The sequence below is a fragment of the Durotheca rogersii genome (genome assembly GCF_024521655.1).
Source record: "Durotheca rogersii strain YMJ 92031201 chromosome Unknown GGS23scaffold_2, whole genome shotgun sequence".
NCBI lineage: Eukaryota > Fungi > Ascomycota > Sordariomycetes > Xylariales > Xylariaceae > Durotheca > Durotheca rogersii.
This window is the reverse complement of record NW_026251233.1, coordinates 2512060-2533200: the sequence shown is the minus strand read 5'-3', so window position 1 is coordinate 2533200 and position 21141 is coordinate 2512060. Positions and strand designations below refer to the sequence as shown.

The 21141-nt window shown below is 55.4% G+C and overlaps 6 protein-coding genes across 6 annotated transcripts; all 6 read left to right on the top strand.

Annotated features, from left to right (window-relative positions):
- Window positions 1-4901: 4901 nt before the first annotated feature.
- On the top strand, window positions 4902-6715 carry GGS23DRAFT_612910 (casein kinase I isoform epsilon; the record flags this gene model as incomplete). The annotated part of the gene is made up of 4 exons (XM_051520524.1): window positions 4902-4913; window positions 5150-5711; window positions 5776-6316; window positions 6454-6715. 4 exons carry the CDS (start codon window positions 4902-4904, stop codon window positions 6521-6523), a joined length of 1185 nt encoding a protein of 394 aa, XP_051376469.1. The 3' UTR covers window positions 6524-6715.
- Window positions 6716-8680: 1965 nt separating this feature from the next.
- Window positions 8681-11346, top strand: GGS23DRAFT_549786 (DNase I-like protein). The gene is made up of 2 exons (XM_051515252.1): window positions 8681-9321; window positions 9387-11346. The coding sequence occupies exons 1-2, from the start codon at window positions 9167-9169 to the stop codon at window positions 10636-10638; spliced, it is 1407 nt and encodes a 468-aa protein (XP_051376468.1). The 5' UTR covers window positions 8681-9166; the 3' UTR covers window positions 10639-11346.
- Window positions 11347-12457: 1111 nt separating this feature from the next.
- GGS23DRAFT_193551 (uncharacterized protein) lies at window positions 12458-12821 on the top strand. Its single transcript, XM_051511728.1, has one exon. The coding sequence runs from the start codon at window positions 12551-12553 to the stop codon at window positions 12773-12775; it is 225 nt and encodes a 74-aa protein (XP_051376467.1). The 5' UTR covers window positions 12458-12550; the 3' UTR covers window positions 12776-12821.
- Window positions 12822-13606: 785 nt separating this feature from the next.
- GGS23DRAFT_193192 (2-methylcitrate dehydratase) lies at window positions 13607-15748 on the top strand. The gene is made up of 3 exons (XM_051511724.1): window positions 13607-13978; window positions 14098-14875; window positions 14950-15748. The coding sequence occupies exons 1-3, from the start codon at window positions 13688-13690 to the stop codon at window positions 15561-15563; spliced, it is 1683 nt and encodes a 560-aa protein (XP_051376466.1). The 5' UTR covers window positions 13607-13687; the 3' UTR covers window positions 15564-15748.
- A 679-nt stretch (window positions 15749-16427) lies between these two features.
- On the top strand, window positions 16428-17747 carry GGS23DRAFT_193251 (SH3-domain-containing protein). The gene is made up of 2 exons (XM_051511725.1): window positions 16428-16664; window positions 16754-17747. Exons 1-2 carry the CDS (start codon window positions 16602-16604, stop codon window positions 17498-17500), a joined length of 810 nt encoding a protein of 269 aa, XP_051376465.1. The 5' UTR covers window positions 16428-16601; the 3' UTR covers window positions 17501-17747.
- Window positions 17748-19285: 1538 nt separating this feature from the next.
- GGS23DRAFT_193437 (uncharacterized protein) lies at window positions 19286-20551 on the top strand. Its single transcript, XM_051511727.1, has 2 exons — window positions 19286-19945; window positions 20050-20551. Exons 1-2 carry the CDS (start codon window positions 19639-19641, stop codon window positions 20469-20471), a joined length of 729 nt encoding a protein of 242 aa, XP_051376464.1. The 5' UTR covers window positions 19286-19638; the 3' UTR covers window positions 20472-20551.
- The last annotated feature ends 590 nt before the right edge of the window (window positions 20552-21141 follow it).

The following is a 21141-nucleotide window of genomic DNA, read 5'->3' as shown; positions in this document are numbered from 1 at the left end:
GGCCAAGAGAAGGTGGATCTACATATAGGCGACCCAGAGATGACAATGGCAATCCCGTCTACAGCCACGTACGTATCGGTAATAGACTTGTCAGGCGTGTACATGGTGTGCAGGACAACCTGCAGCGGAACCGCGCGCCGATGTGTTTTCAATCATGGGGACCAGCTTGTTGGGCGGCTCGGTAAGCGAGACTCGGTGGGTGTGGTGTGAAGGGCTCGTTTGGTGCGATGGGATGTGGTGTGGTTATTGTTGTTGTTGGGTGGGAGAGGGAGAGAGAGATGTGGTGGCGACGAGGAGACATAAGTAATGCGAATTGACTGCTTAGAGGCTGAACGGGAGGGGATCGGGAAGCTCGACGTAGTGCAGACCGAAGCCGAGATGGACTCTTCCCTACGACGACGGCTGGTGAGAGCATAGCGAAAATAGATACCTGCCTAGGTAGGTAAGCCTCAGCAAGGCAGGCTGCATCTCAGATAGACCAGCTAGTCTAGATGCTGTGATCGGCAGAGCCTCGACTGAGCTAGAACCGACGAGGCGCGCTCTCTGTGGGACGGACGCCATCCCGAAAAGAATAGCACTTAGGACACCCGACCTGACATGCTTGAGCCGACGACGCTTCCGGGGGAAATCCGTTCGAGCGCCGCTGCGAGGGAGAGAGGTTGTCGACGGCGCTCTTATGGGAGAGGGTAACGGAGCCGTTGAGGCATCTCGACGGACAGGTGACACTCCCTCTCCACCTGGGTACTTACTTACCTAACCTGTTTCGCGCCCATACGTGTACTCGGTAACTCGGTACGTCCATGTAGGTACCTATACAGAGGTATCTGAGAACAAGCAACAGCCGCCTGCACGTACCTACCTACCAGCCTAGCCTCAGGTACCTAACCCAACCCGCCTTCCCTGACGGCCTAGGAGTACCTAAGGCAGGTATCTACAGGTACCTAGCCTGCCACCCATCCACAGTATGTGTATATGTACTTCATGGCCTCTAGTTAGGTACCTGTTGTCATGCTATTCTGGGACAGAAGGTACCTCTTAACATTAAGTACATAATCTCAGGAACCTGAGTTGCCTGACCTCAGGTACCTACCTAGGTAGCTAGGCGCCTACCTCTCAGTGCCCAATCTTAGCGGTGGATACCAATGCAGTACACGTGTACATACCTACGTAGGTAGGTAGGAGCTATGTATGCGTGTGAGTTTAGGAGATGGGTCGAGCATGTCCTATCGGTCCATGGGGGCAACATGTAAGACGGGATTGAAGTGTCGATGTTTAAGAGGAGGGAGGTACCTACTTCTACCGACGAAAATAGGTCCATGCCTAGGTACCTAGGTACCTAAGGTAGGGTGCGTGTGGACGCTTGGGTGTACCTGATGGACGAACCTGGCCGCACTCGCCGTTGCTGTCCAGCTATGGCCTCGCCTCGGGGCAGTCAGTTTCCCAAATATCTATATGTAAGTATGTACACACAATGCACACATGCCTGTCTAGGGATATCGTCAATGCTAGCCGATATATCCTACGGGTGTTTATGTGATAGGGGGATCTTGTTAGACACCAGGTAGGTAGAGAGAAGCATTGGAGGTCGCGGTAGCGCCTAGCCTCGATTAGGTATTTTTAGGCACCAAAGGCCAGCCTCGAAAGCCGGCGGTTACCAAGACTCCGGTCTCGTTGCCTTGCTAGTTCGTATTGGCGGTTAGCATTGGTGTTCTTAACGTGCCCTAGAAAAGACGCAAAGACGACATGTTAGCAGAGGGTTAGTTAGCATGCCGTTTAATTCAAGACGGATCTATGCGGCTAGTTACGGGATGGAGAGCGAGTCCCGACTATGTGCTTTCTCCCCCCCTCTTCGGCCCCTCTCTTCTCCCCTCCCCCCTTTTCATTCCGGTATCTGAGCATCAAAGTCTCTCCAGACCTCCCTGACCGGTGACCACCGCTGACGTGCTGCTGCAAGTAATACTGTGCCAGAGGAAGAGACAAAAAATGGCAGCCGAGACATCGGTTGGTGCGAGACGGGTTGCGGCGAATATGCAATACGCCCTCTCGACCGCACGGGATCCTGCCATCTCCTACCGCTCCCATCTCATGTCACGCAAATGAACACGGGTTTCACGGGGTGAAACCTGAAGGAAAAGCTGTGCTCTTGTGATGTCAACAGTTGCAGTGCTGGCTACCACTCGCATGGGCGACGACAGGAATTGAGAATCTCCAGAATCGCCTACCGTGTGGATCATGTTATTTTCGGACCGTTGGCTGGGAGCAAGTGGGCAAATCAATGCGGCGCCCGCTTGGGATTGCTCGAGAGCCTTGGTAACTGCTACGGGTCCTATCCATTGGCATTTATCAGACCAGGACTCGGGGCTCGCATTGCGGTTCGCGAATCACTGCCCGCCAGCATAAGGGAGATCTCCGCTGATCTTTTATGGCGTGTCATATTCGGCAGGCCTCAGGTTGTCCCCCTCTTCCCACATTTCCTATCGCGAACTTGTGCCTCGTGCCGTAGGCACTTTTGATGACCAGTCGAGGGCGCGTGGCCCCGTCCTTCTCGAAAGAGCTGACGTCTCTGGAGACGACCACGCCCTTCGCGCCCCCTCCCATTCGGTCCAAATGGCGCTTCCGCGAGATTGAATAATCCCTCTTCGTTCCCTTCGCCCCCCCCCCCTTCTCCTACGACCACGATGTACACACACACACACACACACACATTGGGTACACGTCTGAATCCCCCGCGTATCCCCTGGGTAGGTAGGTAGGTACCTAATGCGTGTTCGCTGGCCGGGGGGCTATTAGACCGCACCATCCCACCACAAGGTACTTCCGTAGGGCATAATTCCTTGGTTAAAGGTCCCTGGTTGATGGTGAAGAATTTCCCCAAATCATGGCAGACTGATAAGCTGCCTCGGCAAGACATGGCCTCCGTGTGTATGTACGGTAGGCCGTCTCGCCATCTCTCGCCTGCTGTGTTTCACGAAGATCTCGCGCTATCAGAATGCAGGCGTTATTTCCATCCTTTGCATCACACGAGGGCCTCAGTTGGCTTTGGGCCTTCGTATTCTGTAGCCGACGGACGCCTCCCACCCAGTACCCGTTCCGTATACCTGCCTGGTTGTTCCCATCAGGACAAGTGGGATGGTAAATGACCGTCGGGCAGCCGCTGTCAATCTCCAACTGGACTTCGCCGTAGCGAGGCAGAGAGAGAGAGAGAGGTTGCGAAGGCCCCGAGTTGAGAGGTTGACGCCGTTGAATTGGGGGGTACAGATGAAGTACCTGACCTCTTAACCGGGCTTGTCGAAAAATTCTGTGTCGACGCTCTTACCGTAACCGGCCCTGCCACTACCGCCACTCCCCCTAATGCCCTCTGGCAGTTAATCCACATCAGGAAGTGCACATTCGTTGAGGGTACCCGGAGCAGGCGAGAGGGTACCTCTTACGAAAACCTCTCTATATATAGGCACGCAGCCTCCAACTGCCATCCAATTGGCGCATTCCGGTATAGGTAGGTGGTACCTGTGCCAGGCCTATATCCTTTCAGTGGCCGGTGGCCGCAGTCCTCGCCTGGTCAGTGCTTCAGCAATTGCATTGGGTACATTGTGCCTCCTAGACGGGTACCTGGTCTTGTAAGGTTGGCCGTGCACATAACTGTGTATCTATACTCTTACGCGGTGTACTGCGGACGGTGGGCGTTTGATGCATGATTTATGTGCCCAGTCAGGACCTGAGCCTGAACTGCCTAAAGCACTGACTTGATGACTGATGTCTGTAACCGCTACCCAGAGGCAGCTTGCGTGTGGGTACCTCACAGTTTAGGCATCGTGACATGTTCATGTATGTACATCAAGTAAACAGATGCAAAGAAGGTACCTGTCCAGATGTCAGCCACTGCACGGAAATTCCAGGGCAGCACGGGCCCGGGCTAGGGACATTGGGTGCCTGGCCTGGCCCTAGGTACCTCATCCAGTGGGCAATCTGCCCCACGGCAGGCTACCTGGGTAGGTACTTCGGACGTGGCGGAGGGATGGACACAGGAATGCATCTCCCTGCCCCAGGTACCGCTTACATCGGATAGGTACAATAGAATACATGATTAGCAAGCCCAATCAAGTGTCGCCTAGCTTGGTGAGGCGCGCCCGACCCCATTCCAAAGCCAGTCCCTTCGTTCTCCCTACTCACCCAAAATCCGTCGACCGCTCCCTTTCCTTCTTCCTCCCTCCTCTCTCTTCCTACCTTCACTACGGCTAACTTTCCACCTCTCTTCGCACGCCAAACGTAATCCTTCCACCACACACCTCTCGTCGCCGACTCGACCACCGAGGCATCCTGAACCACCGACAAATAAGTTAGCATTCGTCGGCCACGTCTTTCACCCGTTAATTTTCCCTCCTTTATCCCTCGCTTCCTCCTCCGCCCGTCCGTTTTTTCCCTCCCGTTTTTTCCTCTGCTCTCCGCCAGTCTAGACTACGGCTTAGACGAGGAGAAATTTCCGAACTCAGGGTAAGATTCCCCCCCTCTTTAGTGTCTGTATTCTATCGGAGACGATATGAATCTCATCCCACCCCTTCGTCAACCCTCAACATCAAGGTTTTCGAGGCTCGGTAACTCCCGTCAGCTAGGTTGCTGTCGAAATTGATCATCGCCACTCCCAACTTATACTTCATCCTGTCTACAATTATGATGCACGGTCCCATTTCTATTTGTCCTGGATGCGGCTATTTTATATTAGGATGCCGCGTACCTAGACGCTGAACCTATTCTATTGCTAACCCGGAATCGAATAGGCTGCCCGTCACGTTTCGGATCTCGTTTTGTTGCTCTGGCAAACCAACGTCTGGAATAAGAACACTGCACGCGAGCATCTACTTGGTTACCTGCTTCGAGCACGGTAGCCCTACCGAATACTCACGATGACTACAATGGTATGTTTCTATTTGGCAGTTGCATCTAGAAGCGGAGCTCAGGTGCTCGATTTGTTATGGTTGGATTGTGGGGATGGAATGTCGGTGTGCCTTGATGGGGGTCATCTTTGCATCTTTTCTTTCGCCTGGAGGTCGGCGTTTACTGTTCTCCGTCCTTGGAGGGATATTGCCTTTGCCTCTGGCGTTGTACCCTTATTGCATTCGGAAGGGAAAGGGTATGCTAATCACTCTTGCAGGATTTGCGTGTCGGCAATAAGTATCGCATCGGTCGGAAGATTGGCTCCGGATCTTTCGGTGATATTTACCTGGGCACGAATATCATCTCGGGTGAGGAGATTGCCATCAAGCTCGAGTCCGTCAAGGCCAAGCACCCTCAGCTTGAGTATGAGGCTCGAGTCTACAAGTCTCTTGCCGGCGGCGTTGGTATCCCTTTTGTTCGTTGGTTCGGAACGGAATGTGACTACAATGCGATGGTATTGGATTTGCTGGGTCCCAGTTTGGAAGACCTCTTCAACTTCTGCAACCGAAAGTTCTCCTTGAAGACGGTTCTCTTGCTCGCGGACCAGTTGATTTCCCGTATCGAGTACATCCACGCCAAGTCCTTCATCCACCGCGACATCAAGCCCGACAACTTTTTGATGGGCATCGGCAAGCGAGGAAACCAGGTCAATGTCATCGACTTTGGTTTGGCCAAGAAATACCGGGACCCCAAGACTCACTTCCATATCCCCTATCGTGAGAACAAGAATTTGACGGGCACGGCTCGATACGCGTCGATTAACACTCATCTTGGCGTTGGTAAGCTAGACAATATGTGCAACTGTTGGTTTCGTTTGTGCAGAGTGCTGACGGTGTTGCATAGAACAATCTCGTCGGGATGACATGGAGTCGCTGGGCTATGTGATGTTGTACTTCTGCCGCGGGTCGCTTCCTTGGCAGGGTCTTAAGGCCGCTACTAAGAAGCAGAAATACGACCGTATTATGGAGAAGAAGATGACGACGCCGACTGAGGTCCTGTGCCGCGGATTCCCCAATGAATTCGCCATCTACCTCAACTACACTCGTTCTCTCCGGTTCGATGATAAGCCTGACTACAGCTATCTCCGGAAAATATTCCGCGATCTCTTCGTTCGTGAAGGGTTCCAGTACGATTATGTCTTTGACTGGACCGTTTACAAGTATCAGAAGAATGCGCAAGCCATTGCCCAGGCTGCTGGTCAGGGCCAGGGTGAGGAGGACGACAAAGGCCGACGAGCTAACGCCGCGACCGCCGGACAGACACCTCAGGCCGTTGCAGTCAAGCCCAACGCCATCCCAAGCTCTCGCCGCAAGGTGATCGAGCGCGGCGCACCCGGCGTTGACACTCCAGAAACAAACCGCGCCGTCGGGGGAAGCGACAGGATGTGAGTGTCTCGCCAGCCCAGCCCTGCCCAAGCATTCCTAGTAAGGAATCATATTTCCTTCGAGTTTGGTGTGATTTACAGCGCTAGCCGGAGGAATTGCTGACATGATTGCTGACACTTCAGTTTGCGATAAACAGGCTGCGATCAGCTTCCAAAGGTCAAGGCGTTGGCTCAGGATACGCCTCCGGATCGTACCGACCGAAATGATTCCTGGTCATTGCTACCCTGGTCTCACTCGTTGCGTTGTGGCGGGCGTAACAGTTGCGTAGCCCGCACCACGGAGAAACAAACCCGGCAATCGTGGAAGCCTCCTTCGCCCCCACCTCCGTATTGGCCCGAAAGAACAAGAGATCCAATACCGGACCTACGCCAAGTATCACACCGGATAGAGGACCACGCATGATCCCTTTCATATTGTATGGAGCTGCTCTTGTTTCCGTTCTTCGATGACTCTCGGTTATGACTGTTCCCTGGCTCGGACAACCGGGTGGCGCTAGAAGACGTAGATTTGCATCCCGCCTCCCGGGAGTGCATTCGACGTCGTTCTTGTGTCATTCAGGCTTGTCTGAACGGCACTTCCGGCACTCTGGGTACTGGGGTGTCGTTTCCGGGATCTAGTCTTGTCAAGGCACGTTTACCTTTGCTCGCTCATTTGAACTGTACCAGCTCGTGCGAGAGGGAAACGCCTACCTAGAGAATGAGTTCTTCAATGCCTCCAGAATCGATGTCAATGATTTGATTCTGGTGGTTTGACGCTCCTTCGATGCGATACATTAGCCTAGTGATACGACCGGGTCCTTTGATATTTTCTTTTCACTGCTTCCACGGTTTCTTTTTCTCTATTTAAAATTTCCTCTCGGACATTGGACTTGTCACGCCACCCCTCTCGCCTGATGATGCCCCTAGGAGATGACTGCCCGTTATATCGGAAACCGGTTACGCAACGAGCCGACCTCCAATATCGTGTTGTGGCTCGCGGTGGTCGTTGCACGGAGCGACTCGGGATCTGACCCAACGCCGGACTTCCCATGACGGTCCCCAATCCTGCGACTGACGTTTTGCGGGTGTGCAGGACTGCGACTGCTGGGCTCCGTCGACAATTCGCTCGAAGGCCGTAATACGGGTAATACTCGGAACCGCCCGCGGGAAGCTTAAAAGTGGAGACTGTCAACACGAACCTCGGACAATTTTTGCACAGCCCTAGCAGAGGTTTGCTAAGGCCTTGAGGGGAGGGATCATGGCCGCGGATCTGGTACTCTTCCGTAACGCCGAAACTGGAGCCGACCACCTCGCACTGGGGAGTGGGAGACAGGTAATCGGACGTCAAGATACACTAGCTGTGAGGTGGACTCGGGGCAACTCATGGGGAAAGAGGGGACGGGGTAGAGAATGGCTGCAAGTAACCAATACACACGTTAGGTAATTAGACTGAATGACTTGATATTCCTCTATGCGTCCGTCTTTTGTCGAGGGCTGTTCACGTGATCTCGTCGTTGCGAAGACGGCCAATGCCGGCAACACAGCAAGACGGTGGAAAGTGGTGAGGGACAAGAGGAAGGGGTGGGGAGAAGCGGCGAGCGCCCAAGGCGACCTTCAGGGGCTGTGCCGTTTCCGCTGCGACGGTCACAACAAGCTAGCCACAAGGGGAGATAGATGCCAGGTTCGTAAGGAGGCCTGGCCAGGGTATCCATCTACGGGTTGGGCACGTGAGGCGGGTCGGATGAGGGGCAGGGCGACTAGGAAGTGCCTAAGGTTGCCTATAGGTAGGTTATATGCGTGACGGGTTAGGTGGCTTGGCTGGGCACATGTGTGTGTACCTACCCGTATACCTGTAGGTATCGTGTGTGCGTCTGGCAGGCCGGGTACGCGAGCTTGGTGATGTCGTACCTGTCTTGGGGCTGAGGTTACACGATGAACATAGGTAAAATCCATGGCAGGGAGCGGTTAGGCGGGAAAAGAAGTCACTTGATTTGGGATTGACAGCAGGTGGTGAGGGTTGGATTCCGTTAGCGCTGCAGATGAAAAGGCGGTAGGGGATTCGGAGGTAGGCTAGTAGAACACATACTAAAGCCGGCGGGCGCTTCCTCACTGACGAGCCGCCTTGGGAGTTTTCGTCGCGGGGCAACATTTCCAATTGTCCTGCATACCCCCCCCCATTCATTGCTTATGGGACGGCTTACGGAAGTCGATACGAGGTCGATCGTACGGGTAAACCTACCGGGCTGCGCTGCCTTGACGGATTGTCGGGTCTATTCACGTAGGTAGAGAGGGTACCTACCTGTAGGCAGGGTTGCAAAAAAAAGTTTTTGAAAATAGAAACTTAACTTGAGAAAATTTTTTTAAAAACTTAACTTAAACTTAAACTTTTTTTTTCAACCCTGCCTGTAGGTACCTAGTAGCCTCCACTCACCATATGCTATAGGTAGGTAGGTAGGTTAGGAGGTACCTACCTCAAGGTGCCTGACCCAACCCACTAGGTACCTACCTAACCTAAGTACCCCGGCCCCTAACGTGGGTGTCTTTCAAGTATCGAAGTTGAGGTAGGAGGTACCTAGGTAGGTACCCAAGGTAGCCTGTGGCTTAATGCCTGAACCCATTCCAACCGGCGCCTACCTAGAGCGATAAAGCTCCCGCTAGGGAAAGCCTGGATTGTCTGGTTTCCCTGGCTTCCCTGACCCGCCAGCCATAAATACAGCGCTCTGCTACACACCCATCCTCTCCGACCCTCGCATCCCCACTGGAACTATTAGGCCGAGTACTGTTGCGACTACGACAGACAACACATGACAACCAACGACAACTGCCTCGAGATCTCTACATTGGTTTTCAGCATTTACCTAGATCCGTAACATGGCGTTCGCAGCCAGGGTCCCGGTTCCGATGCTGGATGTATTCATCCTTACATTCAACGCTGCCAAGAATGAGATCAACGTCCCCGTCTTTGCTCGCCGTTTATACAAGGCCTTTGGGGAGAGCGCGTCGACCCTGCCGGAGCTAATCGTCATGCAAGTGTCCCGCAATGCCAGATAACGCCGACAACGCGGCGTGTTGTTTACTAACTGTCGTCCAGCTCCCTCCAGGAGATGGCACCGCTGGCTACGGCCTTCGTTGGCTCCACGCTCATCGAGCCCTATTTCCAGAAATACATATCGGCCGTCAACAGCGCGACCGCCAGGTTTGCCGTGCAGAGGGAACGTCGGCGTCCTCCTACAGAGGACCTATACACGCTGGTAGGCTTGCGTAATGTCGGTATGACGGGCATTATGCTCTTTGCCCGTAAACCCGCCACCCTGCGAAACCTGAGGACGGCCGAGGTCGGGTTCGGCCCGGGCGAGATGGCCAATAAGGGAGCAGTCGGCCTCCGCGTTCTCTACAGCAGAACGAGCATGGACGGCACCGCGGGAGAAACCGAGCTTACCTTCGTCGCCACCCATCTCTCTGCGATGGAGCCTAACCTCGAGAAGAGAAACAGGAATTGGGAGACCATCGTCTCCGGCCTTGTGTTCGAGGAGGCTGAGGAGTTAGCACCACTTCAATGTCCCCGGCCGAACGATCAGGTACAAGAATCGACCTTGGGAGCGGTGCGAAACGGGTCCATCTACAAGCCGGGCACCCATCTGTTCGTCGCCGGTGACCTAAACTACCGTATTTCTAGGATAGCTCCTCAAACGGGATCTTCTTTCCCCAATAACTATCCCGGGAGCCCCAATTACTTCATGCACTTTATCGTCCGCGACCAACTGACTGCGGAGAAGGCTGCCGGCCGCACGCTGCACGGGCTAAGCGAAGCGCCGGTCCACTTTCCGCCAACATACAAGCTCCTACACACGCCATTGGAGAGGGAACCCGGAGATCAAGACCCCGACTCGGACGAAGTCGAGTGGTCTTATGCTTCCCATCGATGGCCTAGCTGGTGTGACCGCGTGCTATTCCTTGACGTGCCTTGGTGGGCCCGGGCCAAGGCTGGCATCGGCCAGATGAAGGTAACGGCCTACAACGCGACCCCCGCCGTTCGGTCGAGCGACCACAAACCAGTGTTCTTGCGTCTGGACGTGCCCATCATCGCGCCTGCTGACCTCGCGCCGACTCAGGCGGCCTACGAGTCGGCGCAGCGCCCGCTGCCGGGCCAGCTCTTGGATCCGCGCATCAAGCTGCCATTCCCCGTCAGCGCCCGGTTTCGGCAGCACCGGCCCTCGGTCCGAAGATGGGAATCCACCATAGGCTGGTCGATACTCCTGACGCAGTCGAACTACAACGCCGTCGTGTTGTTCACCGTGCTCCTCGTCGGCCTCACCGCCTGGTGGTTCCGACGGTCGGAGTAGACCTGGGTACCGCGGCGACTTCGGCAGTGGACGACGGGTCTCCTGGGGTTTCTGCCCGGGCTCGGCTGGGCGAGGGCTTGGGCGAGGGCTTGACGTGGCTGAGCTGGCTGACCGACCGCGCGCGCACCATGGATATGTGCTATCCCGAGCCGAGCATATATAGGTCTGGTATAATAGGGTCTTGGTAGGGGGGGTTGATTTTCTTTCCTTTCCCCAGATGAAACCCCCCCCCCCCCCCAAAAAAAAAGCTTAGCACCACCCTAGCAATAAGTCATGAGTTATTCTGAAGGGAGGAGACGGCGATTCCCTCTTCTCTTTTTTTTTTTCCTTCCTCCTTTTCCTTTCTTTTCTTTTAGACTGGGTACACGGGCTTCCTCCACGGCGATCTCGCGGTCGCGCGGTAGGAGATAGACAGCCCAGCTTGGGCGTACACGGGTTTGCCGGGCGAGCTTAGGGAGGAAGGCGGGGCGAGCGGATATGTCGAGCGACGGCTATATCCCCTTTGTTTTCACCGAGGACTAGAGGCGTAGTAGGCAATATCGAATAGCGTCGGCGGCCACGCAGAAGGGGGGGCACAAGCGGAGAGGAGACAGCGAAAGAAAGGTAGTGGCCAGTTCCGAGGTCCCATAGAAGTATACGGAATACGAATACACATCATCGTCCCCCTTAATTCGGACGACGGGAGTCGCACAGCTATTAACTAAAGCAGACCAGCGAAAGCTAGCGAATAGGAGAGTGATAAGAAGATCGCAACCCCCCTTAACCCACACAACACCTCAAGCAGAGCTCGTTTGTGGCCGTCGTGGGCATAGAATGGCCAATAGGCCTAAGGGGGCTCACATCCAAGCTCTCCCTCCGCTTCCAACCTCTCGACCGAGTCGATCGGACGAGGAGATGTGTGAGGGTCCGTGTTGGTCGCGTTATGATGGCCACGGTAGTCGGTCAGTCTCCTGGTGAGTCGCACGTAGAAACTTGGCTGGGAGAGTAAAGGGCAATTTTGATCCAGACTTCATGCTAGCGAACGAGGTACCTACCCCCCTATGCTGTTAGCTCTGGGAATGATTCACTGGTAGGGTGGGCGGAAGGGCAATCCTGGGAAGGGGAGGGAAAGACGGATTGGAATTGCAACGGGTGGTGGCTGCGCACTAAATACATGACAGCCCCCTCCCGAATCACACGTATGGGCGCCGCGTGTTCCTCTATCCCATTGCCGTACACTGCACCCATTACTAAAACCCATATAGCCCATCTGTCTATCCTACCGTACGTAATAGGCGTTATTGGATGGCGCACTTAAGAGGGAAACTTAGCTCATATATCAGTCCGTAGCCTGTTTTAGGGCTCAGACTCTCCTAGCTACCTAGCTCATTAAGCTTATCCTGCCCTATAAGGGTTTCCCGTATGGTGCCTCCGTCATCGTCTGGTTTTCCCAGTGATATTAGATGACCCACGCCGTCACAGTCGTCTCTGGGGAACACGGTACGTGGCAAGGCATCTGCTGCCTTGTTGCGAGGGCCAGAGATATACGGACGAAGAATGTTGTGTGGTTGCTATAAGAAAGAAAGAAGACATGATAAAGGCCTACGTCTCGAGTCTCTTCGACGAGGCAGCTCATCCGGGGTAATGCTCTGCTCCTAACGTATACCTATAGGTAGGTAGGCATGGCTTTGCCCGAGTTGTAGCCCGGCGGGTGGTTGGGTGGATTTCGATGTTGTAGGTAGGTTCGACGTCCCACCCCTCTATCTTCCTCCTCTCTCTTTTCGAAAACAAGAAAAGGCATCAAGCAGGTATGGTATGGGCAGTAAGTTTCTTGCCTTCTGTAGTTTCTACTAACGGTGTACCTGACTTGGGCCCCAGCGAGCAGGCACTCATACTATACAAGCGAGGTGCGTAGGCGGTGCGGTATTATCACATGAACGGAGAGATGCGTTTACTGGGGATGGGCACCTACCGTGCAAGATGGCTGGTCACGCCATCACTCATCCTTCTGTGTATGAGTTACTTTCTCGCTAACCGCCCAGGTAGGTATGCATCTATTAAGGGCAGCCAGACTTTAGATCCTCTGTCTTGCCATTCAGATATTGCTTCGGTTTCGAGCAGGTTGGGAATATCGGGGGTTTTGCCGTGGCGTAGGTAATGCCCACACGCTTAGTGCATAACCTCGGCGTGATGCTGGGGGGAATGGACCCGGGTATTTCGTTAGAAGACATTTCAGCGTAGGGATTGTACGTACCTAAGGAGTTATCTACCTACCCGTACCTAGGTAGGTAGGTAGGTAACTTGCCTTGGCCCATTCCTCTTCCCTTAGGGCCGCGACAAGTATAGACAAGGACACCACCCTTTAACCCGAGGTCCCAGCCAATGCGCCTATTTCCGCGCGGCTGCACTTTGTCCGCACCGGCAGCTTTGCCGTGGCATAGAGACAGGCGCCTTTCGGTCCGGGGCGCCTGCGAGGAATGCGGGCCTACCCTAACAACGCTGACAGCTCCCGTCGTCCTCCCGTCTGCTAGGGCGCTTGGGGTGCGGTACGTGGGATATACTTGCTGGCCCGCCTAAACGGTAGAACCGGATTCTCTACGAGTGCACTCGGGTACCCATACGCAGGTGCCTGCTCGAGGCTGCGTGTATTTCTAGGTGTATCTATCTGGCATGCCGTCACCCTGGCGGCGTATCTCTTACCTCACCGTGACGAGAGACCCGCGTCAGCTTCGCGAGGATGTACTTACCTGCCTGTGGCTACCTCATCTCGATACATGCATATATGGGGTTGGTAGCCCGGTGTCCCCGCCCCCGCCATTGGCCGAATGTAACCGGCCGTATTTGCTCCGGTCTACCGTACCGAGGGAATCAACCAATTCTCTCAAGCAACCTCTCAGCTCCCCCCTAGCCCCCTTTCCTCGCTGTTGCGATATTAAGTGCCTGTGTTGTGTTTTCCTCTATTTCTCCCTCTCCCCTTTCCTTCTGTCGACTTCCTCCTGGTTCGCTCGGCTTCTTCTTTCTCGAAGGCGCGCGCCATTCGGAAGAGATTGCCATTGCCAGACAGCACAAGATGTCGTCTATCACTCGCGGTACCCGAATAGCCTCCCAATCGCTCCGCTTACTACCGAGGAATACCCTGGGCCTGCCCTTGGGGCGAGCAGCAGCAGCAGCAGCGGCGAAATTCGGAGCTGCTACGAGACCGACACATCCCTCCAACCTTGCACGCTCCTCTTTCTCCGCCTTCTCCACCACCGCTGCCTCACAGTCTGCTGCCGCAATGCCTCAAGAAGCGAGAGAGTACGACCCCGAGATCAAGGATATCGCCAGCTATGTCACCAAGCCAATTAAATCTGACTTGGCTGTATGCTCCCTCCCTCCTTGTCTCGCTGCACTTGTCGTTGCATTTTCCCTGCCCTCCCCGTGCCAATCTCCTTGGAGCGATACGTAGCTGACAACCCGGCCTGGGAATCTGCTGTTTAGTTTGACACTGCACGATGGGTCTTCCTAGATACTCTGGGCTGTGGGCTTGAGGGTCTGCGATTTAAAGAGTGCACCAAGCTGCTCGGCCCCGTCGTTCCCGGCACCGTCGTCCCCAACGGCACCAGGGTGCCTGGCACCGACTTCGTCCTCGACCCGGTCAATGGCGCCTTCAACATCGGCGCCGCGATCCGGTGGCTCGATTACAACGACTGCTGGCTAGCCGCCGAGTGGGGTCATCCGTCTGACAACCTCGGTGCTATCCTGGCTGTGGCCGACTGGGTTAACCGCACTAACAAGGCCGGCGGTAAGCTCGCGGGAGGCAAGATCTTCACCATCAGGGATGTTCTCGAGGGCATGATCAAGGCACACGAAATTCAGGGCTGCCTAGCATTGTTGAACTCGTATAATAAGGTCGGCCTCGACCATGTCGTGCTCGTCAAGGTTGCCAGCGCGGCGGTCGTCTCTCACCTGCTCGGGTTGAGCGAGAAGCAGATCTCCGATGCCGTCACTCAGGCTTGGGTTGACGGCCAGAGCCTGCGCACCTACCGCCACTCGCCAAACACCATGTCTCGGAAGTCGTGGGCCGCTGGCGACGCTTGCCAGAGAGCCGTAAACCTAGCGTTGAAGGTGTTGAAAGGCGAGCCCGGTGTCCCTACCGTCCTGTCGGCGCCGGTTTGGGGATTTTACGACGTCCTGTTCAAGGGCAAGAAATTTGAGTTCCAGCGTCCTTACGGGAGCTACGTGATGGAGAACGTCCTGTTCAAGGTCTCGTATCCAGGTTCGTGCCGTCTGTTGTATTGAGCGCTGGGAAGGGGTCATCGCCAGCATGCTTACTGAATTGCCTTTGTATAGCCGAATTCCACTCGCAGACCGCCGTGGAGGCTTCCCAAAAGATCTACCACAAACTTAAGGAATTAGGCAAGTCGGCGGCCGATATCAAGAACATCACGTGCAGGACGCACGAGGCGTGCATTCGCATCATCGACAAGCAGTTCAAGCCGATGGACAACTTCGCCGACCGCGACCACTGCATCCAGTACATGTGCTCGGTCATGCTCGTGTTTGGCCGGTTAGAGGCGACGGATTACACCGACGGTGGCGAGGCGGCGACGTCCCCCTTGGTCGAGTCGCTCCGCAAGCGGATCAAGTGTGTCGAGGACCCCCAATTCACCAAGGACTACCACGACCCAGAGCTGCGGACCATCTCGAACGCTCTGACGGTAGAGCTCAACGACGGTACCGTCCTGGACGAGGTGGTCGTCGAAGCTCCGCTAGGCCATCGTCTAAGAAGGGAGGAAGCGAAGCCGCACATCCTGGCCAAGTACAAGCGGCATCTGGAACCGCACTTCTCTGACTCTCAGGTTAAGGAGCTAGTGCAGCTAGGAATGGACGGCAAGAAGCTAGAGGCGACGCCCGTCGACGAGTACGTCGACAAATACGTGGTGAAGAACAGCCCTTTCGTGTAGACTTGGGGGGGACGAGTCGATCGCGAGTTGACCATGGGACGAGCGTTAGGAACCAATGTTGTAATTAACATACCTCGTACCGTCATCGCACCGGTACCGCATACTTACCTACTGCTCACTCACCCAATCTATCTTTGGTTGCTGTCCAGCTTAGGGAGGACGGCATTGAGGAGAGACGGTATCCAATACCTAATACCTTCCCGAGGGAGTCTACCTACATCAGGCGTATGAACATGTACATAGGCATGCGAGGGTTTCAATGGTATGCATGTATGCATAATCGGCCTCGTCCGAAACATCGATACGGAAAGTTGGGGAGGCGGTGTCTTGGGGAAAGACGCATTTGGATTGACACAGATGCACAGCCACGATGGTTTACGTAGGAGGGTACGGGGGACTCCGTTTCGGGCAACTCCCCGTATATACAGATGAGTGGCTAATGGAAGCCCCCTACAATTGCCTAGGAAGTACCTGGCCTAAGGTGGACGGATTGCCTTACTTTAGGTCACGTTATGTAGCGGTCGGTAGGTACATAAGATACCTAAGAGGTTTGGTATACAGGTGCCTAAGATCCCTCTGACCAGCCCTGGAGCTGGAAGAGCACCGGCCCGGGTACCGCGCGCAAATGTGCGTATGCGTGCTACGTACATCGGATTGGTGAATTCGCCCCAATAAAGCGACGGGCGAGATCTGTTAAGTCAATAGCAATGGATAACCCGGGTAGGATCCAATCCCCATCATCCGCCCGTTCCACCACCATCACCGACGACTCTCCCATCCCTTCCCACGTGTTCATGTCCATTTCATCTACCTAACATCATTTTTGCCAGGCCAAAGCGTGGTTGGCTCTTAAGAAATTACCTAGGCTTCCACCGTTTCCTCCCGTCCTTCCTCTATCCGATAGACTGTCCGGCCTTGTCATAAAACAAAGGCGTGATTGACGACGAAATCGGTGCTTTTCCGCCGACGGGACGCCTACTCGGCAACTTCTCCTCACCCTAAGACCCCAAATCAACGGACTAGTTGATTCCCGGCAAGATGGTGACTCTGGAACGTCAGGAAATCATCGCGAACAACAAGTCGCTCCGGCTGATCAAAAACGTATGTATGCCCACGGTCAATTCTACCGGGATGCCGTCGCCTGGCACGCGCTCTACTGTCTCCATTGGCCCGCTGACCACGCCTCTCAGGAGCTCGAGCATCTTCTAGAGAATGGGGCCCTGACCGACGATGTATTCGACTCGATCCAGCGACTGCTCCCCGCAGAGACCTCGCTCTCTGGCGCGCCTACACCCGCCGCGCGAGCCTCCGCGGTTGCCTCGCCACCTCCCCGAGCGCCCCCCGTCAACGCGATGGCGAACCTAGCCATTCACCAGGACCCGACGCCCAGCCCGGCACCGCCGGCCTACAACACGACCGGCCCGCCCTCCCTGCCCGCGCGTTCCGGCCCTCCAGCTCCGCCACCGGCCAAACCGGTGATCGCCCACGCGAAGGCGCTATACAAATACCAAGCCGCCGACGACCGGGACCTGTCGTTTGAGCGCGACGATAAGATCGCCGTGCACGAGTACATGAACGACGACTGGTGGATGGGGCGCAACCAGCGAACGAACGCCGAAGGCATCTTCCCTAAGAACTACGTCGAGATCGACCACGGCGAGAAGGCCGGCTTCTACGCCCCGTCCCAGCCCGTGTACGCAGGGCCGGGCCCGGCTCCAGCGAGCAACGCCGCATACCCGGCGCCGCCGCCGACTCAGAACCCCTACAACGCCAACGTTCCGCCCATGGCGGTGGCACAGGATGGCGGCGGGGCTAACGGCGGCTCCCCGAGCAAGTTCGAGCAGCAGGGCAAGAAGTTCGGCAAGAAGCTAGGGAATGCCGCCATCTTCGGTGCGGGCGCGACCCTCGGCGGGAAGATTGTTAATGGCATATTCTAGATGGCGACGGCCGTGGCTCTGTACTCATTTGTCATCAAGCTGCTGCTTATAGGATGTGGCGGGCCGGGGGCGGTAGTAGGCAAGTAGACGGTGGCTCGCCATAGTCGGCGGCAGCAAGAGAGGGAAAACGAGAGAGGGCATCCCTAAAGGTTCGGGTGGGTTAATGGGTTGGAAAAGGTTTAATCTAGCACGACTACCTCTAAGAGAATCCGTTCTCTGCTTCTCCTTTCTCTCCTTCCTCCTTCGCTTCTTTTTTTTTCAGTGTTATCTTTTCTTGACCGTTCCGCTGGAGCTACGCATGCCCCGGGCATTGGACTGACAAGGGTAGACGGGACGAAGTCGATGTAACCACGAGGGAGGAGTCTGAGGACCTGCCTGTGCTAGGGAGTGCAAGTGGCAACGCTACATGGGATGATATACCTACGTACATAGGGGCGCCAATGCTTATGCGTTGCCAGTTGATCTCTCGAACTCGAGAGCCGCACGAACGGATGTCACATGGCTGCATGATTCCAACCACTGGCGCCATCGTTTCCGCTATTTCTCTGTCTCTGCCTGTCTCGTAGCGTAGTAGTCCCGGATGTCGACATGAGAAAAAAATGGCGTGCGCCTATCGGGAGAGAAGCCTCGTCAGGTCTTGTAGAGAAACGACCGCCTATAGATTGCGACCCTCGCCTCGCCGGTGTGGGTTTCTGGTCTCTGGTTCCACCGTATCTGTACGAGCGGGAACCAGGTGAGTCGATACAGGTGTAGGGATAGGGGCAAATCGGATACGTGTACAGTGTTGATTTCTCTCGTCCAGCTACCCAAGATATCGTCCCGCTGTCTAGACCTCCATTGGAAACGCTGGGCGGCATGTGAAAGAGCGAGGGATATATCTGCAATGCCTGCTTTACTTAGCTGCCTACGCTCTGCATTGTTGAGGGAGGACGAGGTGGTGGTGGATGTGGTTGAGGGATCGGATAGGATCATTAAGACATTTTGCGCAACCCCTAAAAATAACCCTGACCGGCTGTATTGTGTTGTATGTGCGCAAAAAAAAAAAAATGAAGCCGAGTGCGACAAGCTATCTAGATGAGAATAGAGTTGGATCCATCGGAAAATTTTTAGCAGGATGGAATCCAGTTTTCGAGGGTGGTGAGAGAGATCTATCTATCGTCTCCGTCGCGGCTTGGTATACTTGGGTGTTGGTGACATATCCACTTATAGGTCTCGTATCTACCAATCTATGTAGATATCTACCTAGATAGCAACAATTATCTAATTCTACCGGTCTTTTTTTGGTTCCAAAAAAAGAGGTTCCCTTCCTTTCTTGGTAGTTTTTCTCCCTCTCACTTTTGCCTGTCCTCGTGGTTCCTCGCTCACTCCGAATAGCCTCTCTCTCTCTCTCTCTCTCTCTCTCTGTCTCTTTCTTTCTCTGCTTAGTTACCATCAACCCTCTCCCCCCCTTTTATTCCCTTTCTTCTCACCTCCTTTTTCGAGGTTGCTATTATTGCTGGCCCTTCGCCCCCCCCCCCTTATTCTCCACCCCCATCGAACCCCCATCCATGGCCTTGCCAAGAACGTTGGCATAAGTCATCTGTCGGGTGAAGCCGGACGGCCAGGCCTCAGGGCACTCCGTAAGATTTTCATGGGTAGCTGGCCTAGACAGCTGCGCCTAAATCATACGAGGGTCAACAGTATAGTGATGCAGCAACACGCCACTAGCGCTCGCTTTTTTTCCCGCCTGCTACACCCTCACCCCCTTTTGGAAACAAGAAAACAATTAAAAAAAAGCGGGTGATGGAGTCACCCGGCTGGGCAAGGCGGTGTTGATTCTCAAACCATTCGTTTTGGGCGCATGAGACGAGAATGCATCGGATCTCATAGTTCGAGCATGGCTCCAGCGCGGCCGCTCGAGAGGAAGATTTCCTATCCAGGTCACACACGTCGTCGTGGCCTCTACGGCCGCCGGCCCTTGTGTATATAAGACCTACGCCGGATCCGGCTTGCGAGCTCAGTTTAGATGCTTAGATATCGACATATTCAGACTCAATATTCACTGCCAGGCTACAGCCAGCTAGCTACCAAGCAACCCAACACTACATACTCTCATACCCAACAACGTTTTGGTCAACCAAAGCAACACCAGCGCAACCATGATGCAGGGTGATATCTTCCAGATGGAGCAGTCGGCCAACGCGGCCCCGCCTCCCCAACCCGACTTCGTCGCCCAGGACAGCCAGGCGGCGCCCCAGGTCGCCATCTACAACGAGGACGACCTCTCTCACCTCCTCTACGCCAACCACCTGCACCACCACGGCCGCCACCACAAGGTCGTCATCAACCAGGGCTACCAGGCCGGGCACAACTCGCTCGGCCTGCCGCTGTCGGGCACCCACACCCCGCTGTCGGAGACCAACGAAACCCCGGTCCTCAGCGACTGCGAGTCGGACACGGATGAAGGTGTGTAACCCCCCCCCGCTTCCCCTCCCCTTCCCACACACGGTCACGCCTCTGTACCTACGCGAGAACCCGCAGCTAACCTGGCCCCCCGAAAACACCAGAAGGATCTTACTTCCCCGTCTTCCTCGGACGACAGGCGGAAGAGCTGTCGCACGAGAAGCCGACGGCGACGACGGCGCGCGCGACGGCCGCGGCGGCCGTGAGCAGCGCCAGCGACCGCGCGCCCGCCGCCCCGGCGGTGGAGCACCACATGGAGGACATCTCGGGGCCGATGATGACGTGGTGGCCGGGCCCGCTGGAGCTGATGGAGCACGAGTGGGTCGTCGAGGGCGAGCGCAAGGCGCCGAGGACGACGTGCCAGACCGCCACCACCACCACCACCACTACTACTACTACGCAGAGCGCCGCCGCCGCCGCCTCCCACCCGCAGCACCACGTCTCCGACATCTCGGGCTCGCTGATGTCGTGGTGGCCCGCGCCGATGGAGATGATGGAGCACCGCTGGGACGAGCGGTTCTACGAGTAGGAGAAGCGAGGCGCGAGACCGAGCCGCCCTCCCCGGGCGGATTAATTGATCTTCTTTTCCTTGACAAAATTCGGGTTCCGGCGTTCGAGAGCGAGAAGGGGGGCATGGGCACACGGTTCCTGTTTTTTTCTCTCTCTCTCTCTTGTTTTTGGCGATCTAGATGGATACCCACCACCCCCCCTTGAGCATTCTCCGAGACTTTAAACCCCGCGCATGCATATCTCGACACCACGACGCCAACGCAACACCGACACGCAACACACACACACACACACATCCGGCATACATATACACTGCGGTTTTGAGGGGCTCTGAGGGAGAAGGGGAAAGCTTCGGGCCTTGGTGGAAAAAGAGAAATTCACTCTGTCATTGCCAGCGTGGAGGATTGGAGGAGATTCACTCTGTCATTGCCAGCGTGGAGGATTGGAGGAGCGGAAGGCCTGGGCTCTAGATTGATCGGTTCAGTTCGTTTTCACTACTACATCGGGAGGTCCCCCTCGTCGTCTCCGCCTCTCTGCTGCCAGAGGGGCGGAGACCGGGACTTGTCTCTCGAGGTCTACATGTATAGTATGAGAGAAGCCCCCTTCACCATCTACTATGTCCCCCTCCTGATCGGGAGGGGGCGCGCGAATACCAATGCACCAGCTCAACTTGCACTCCTTCTCTGTCT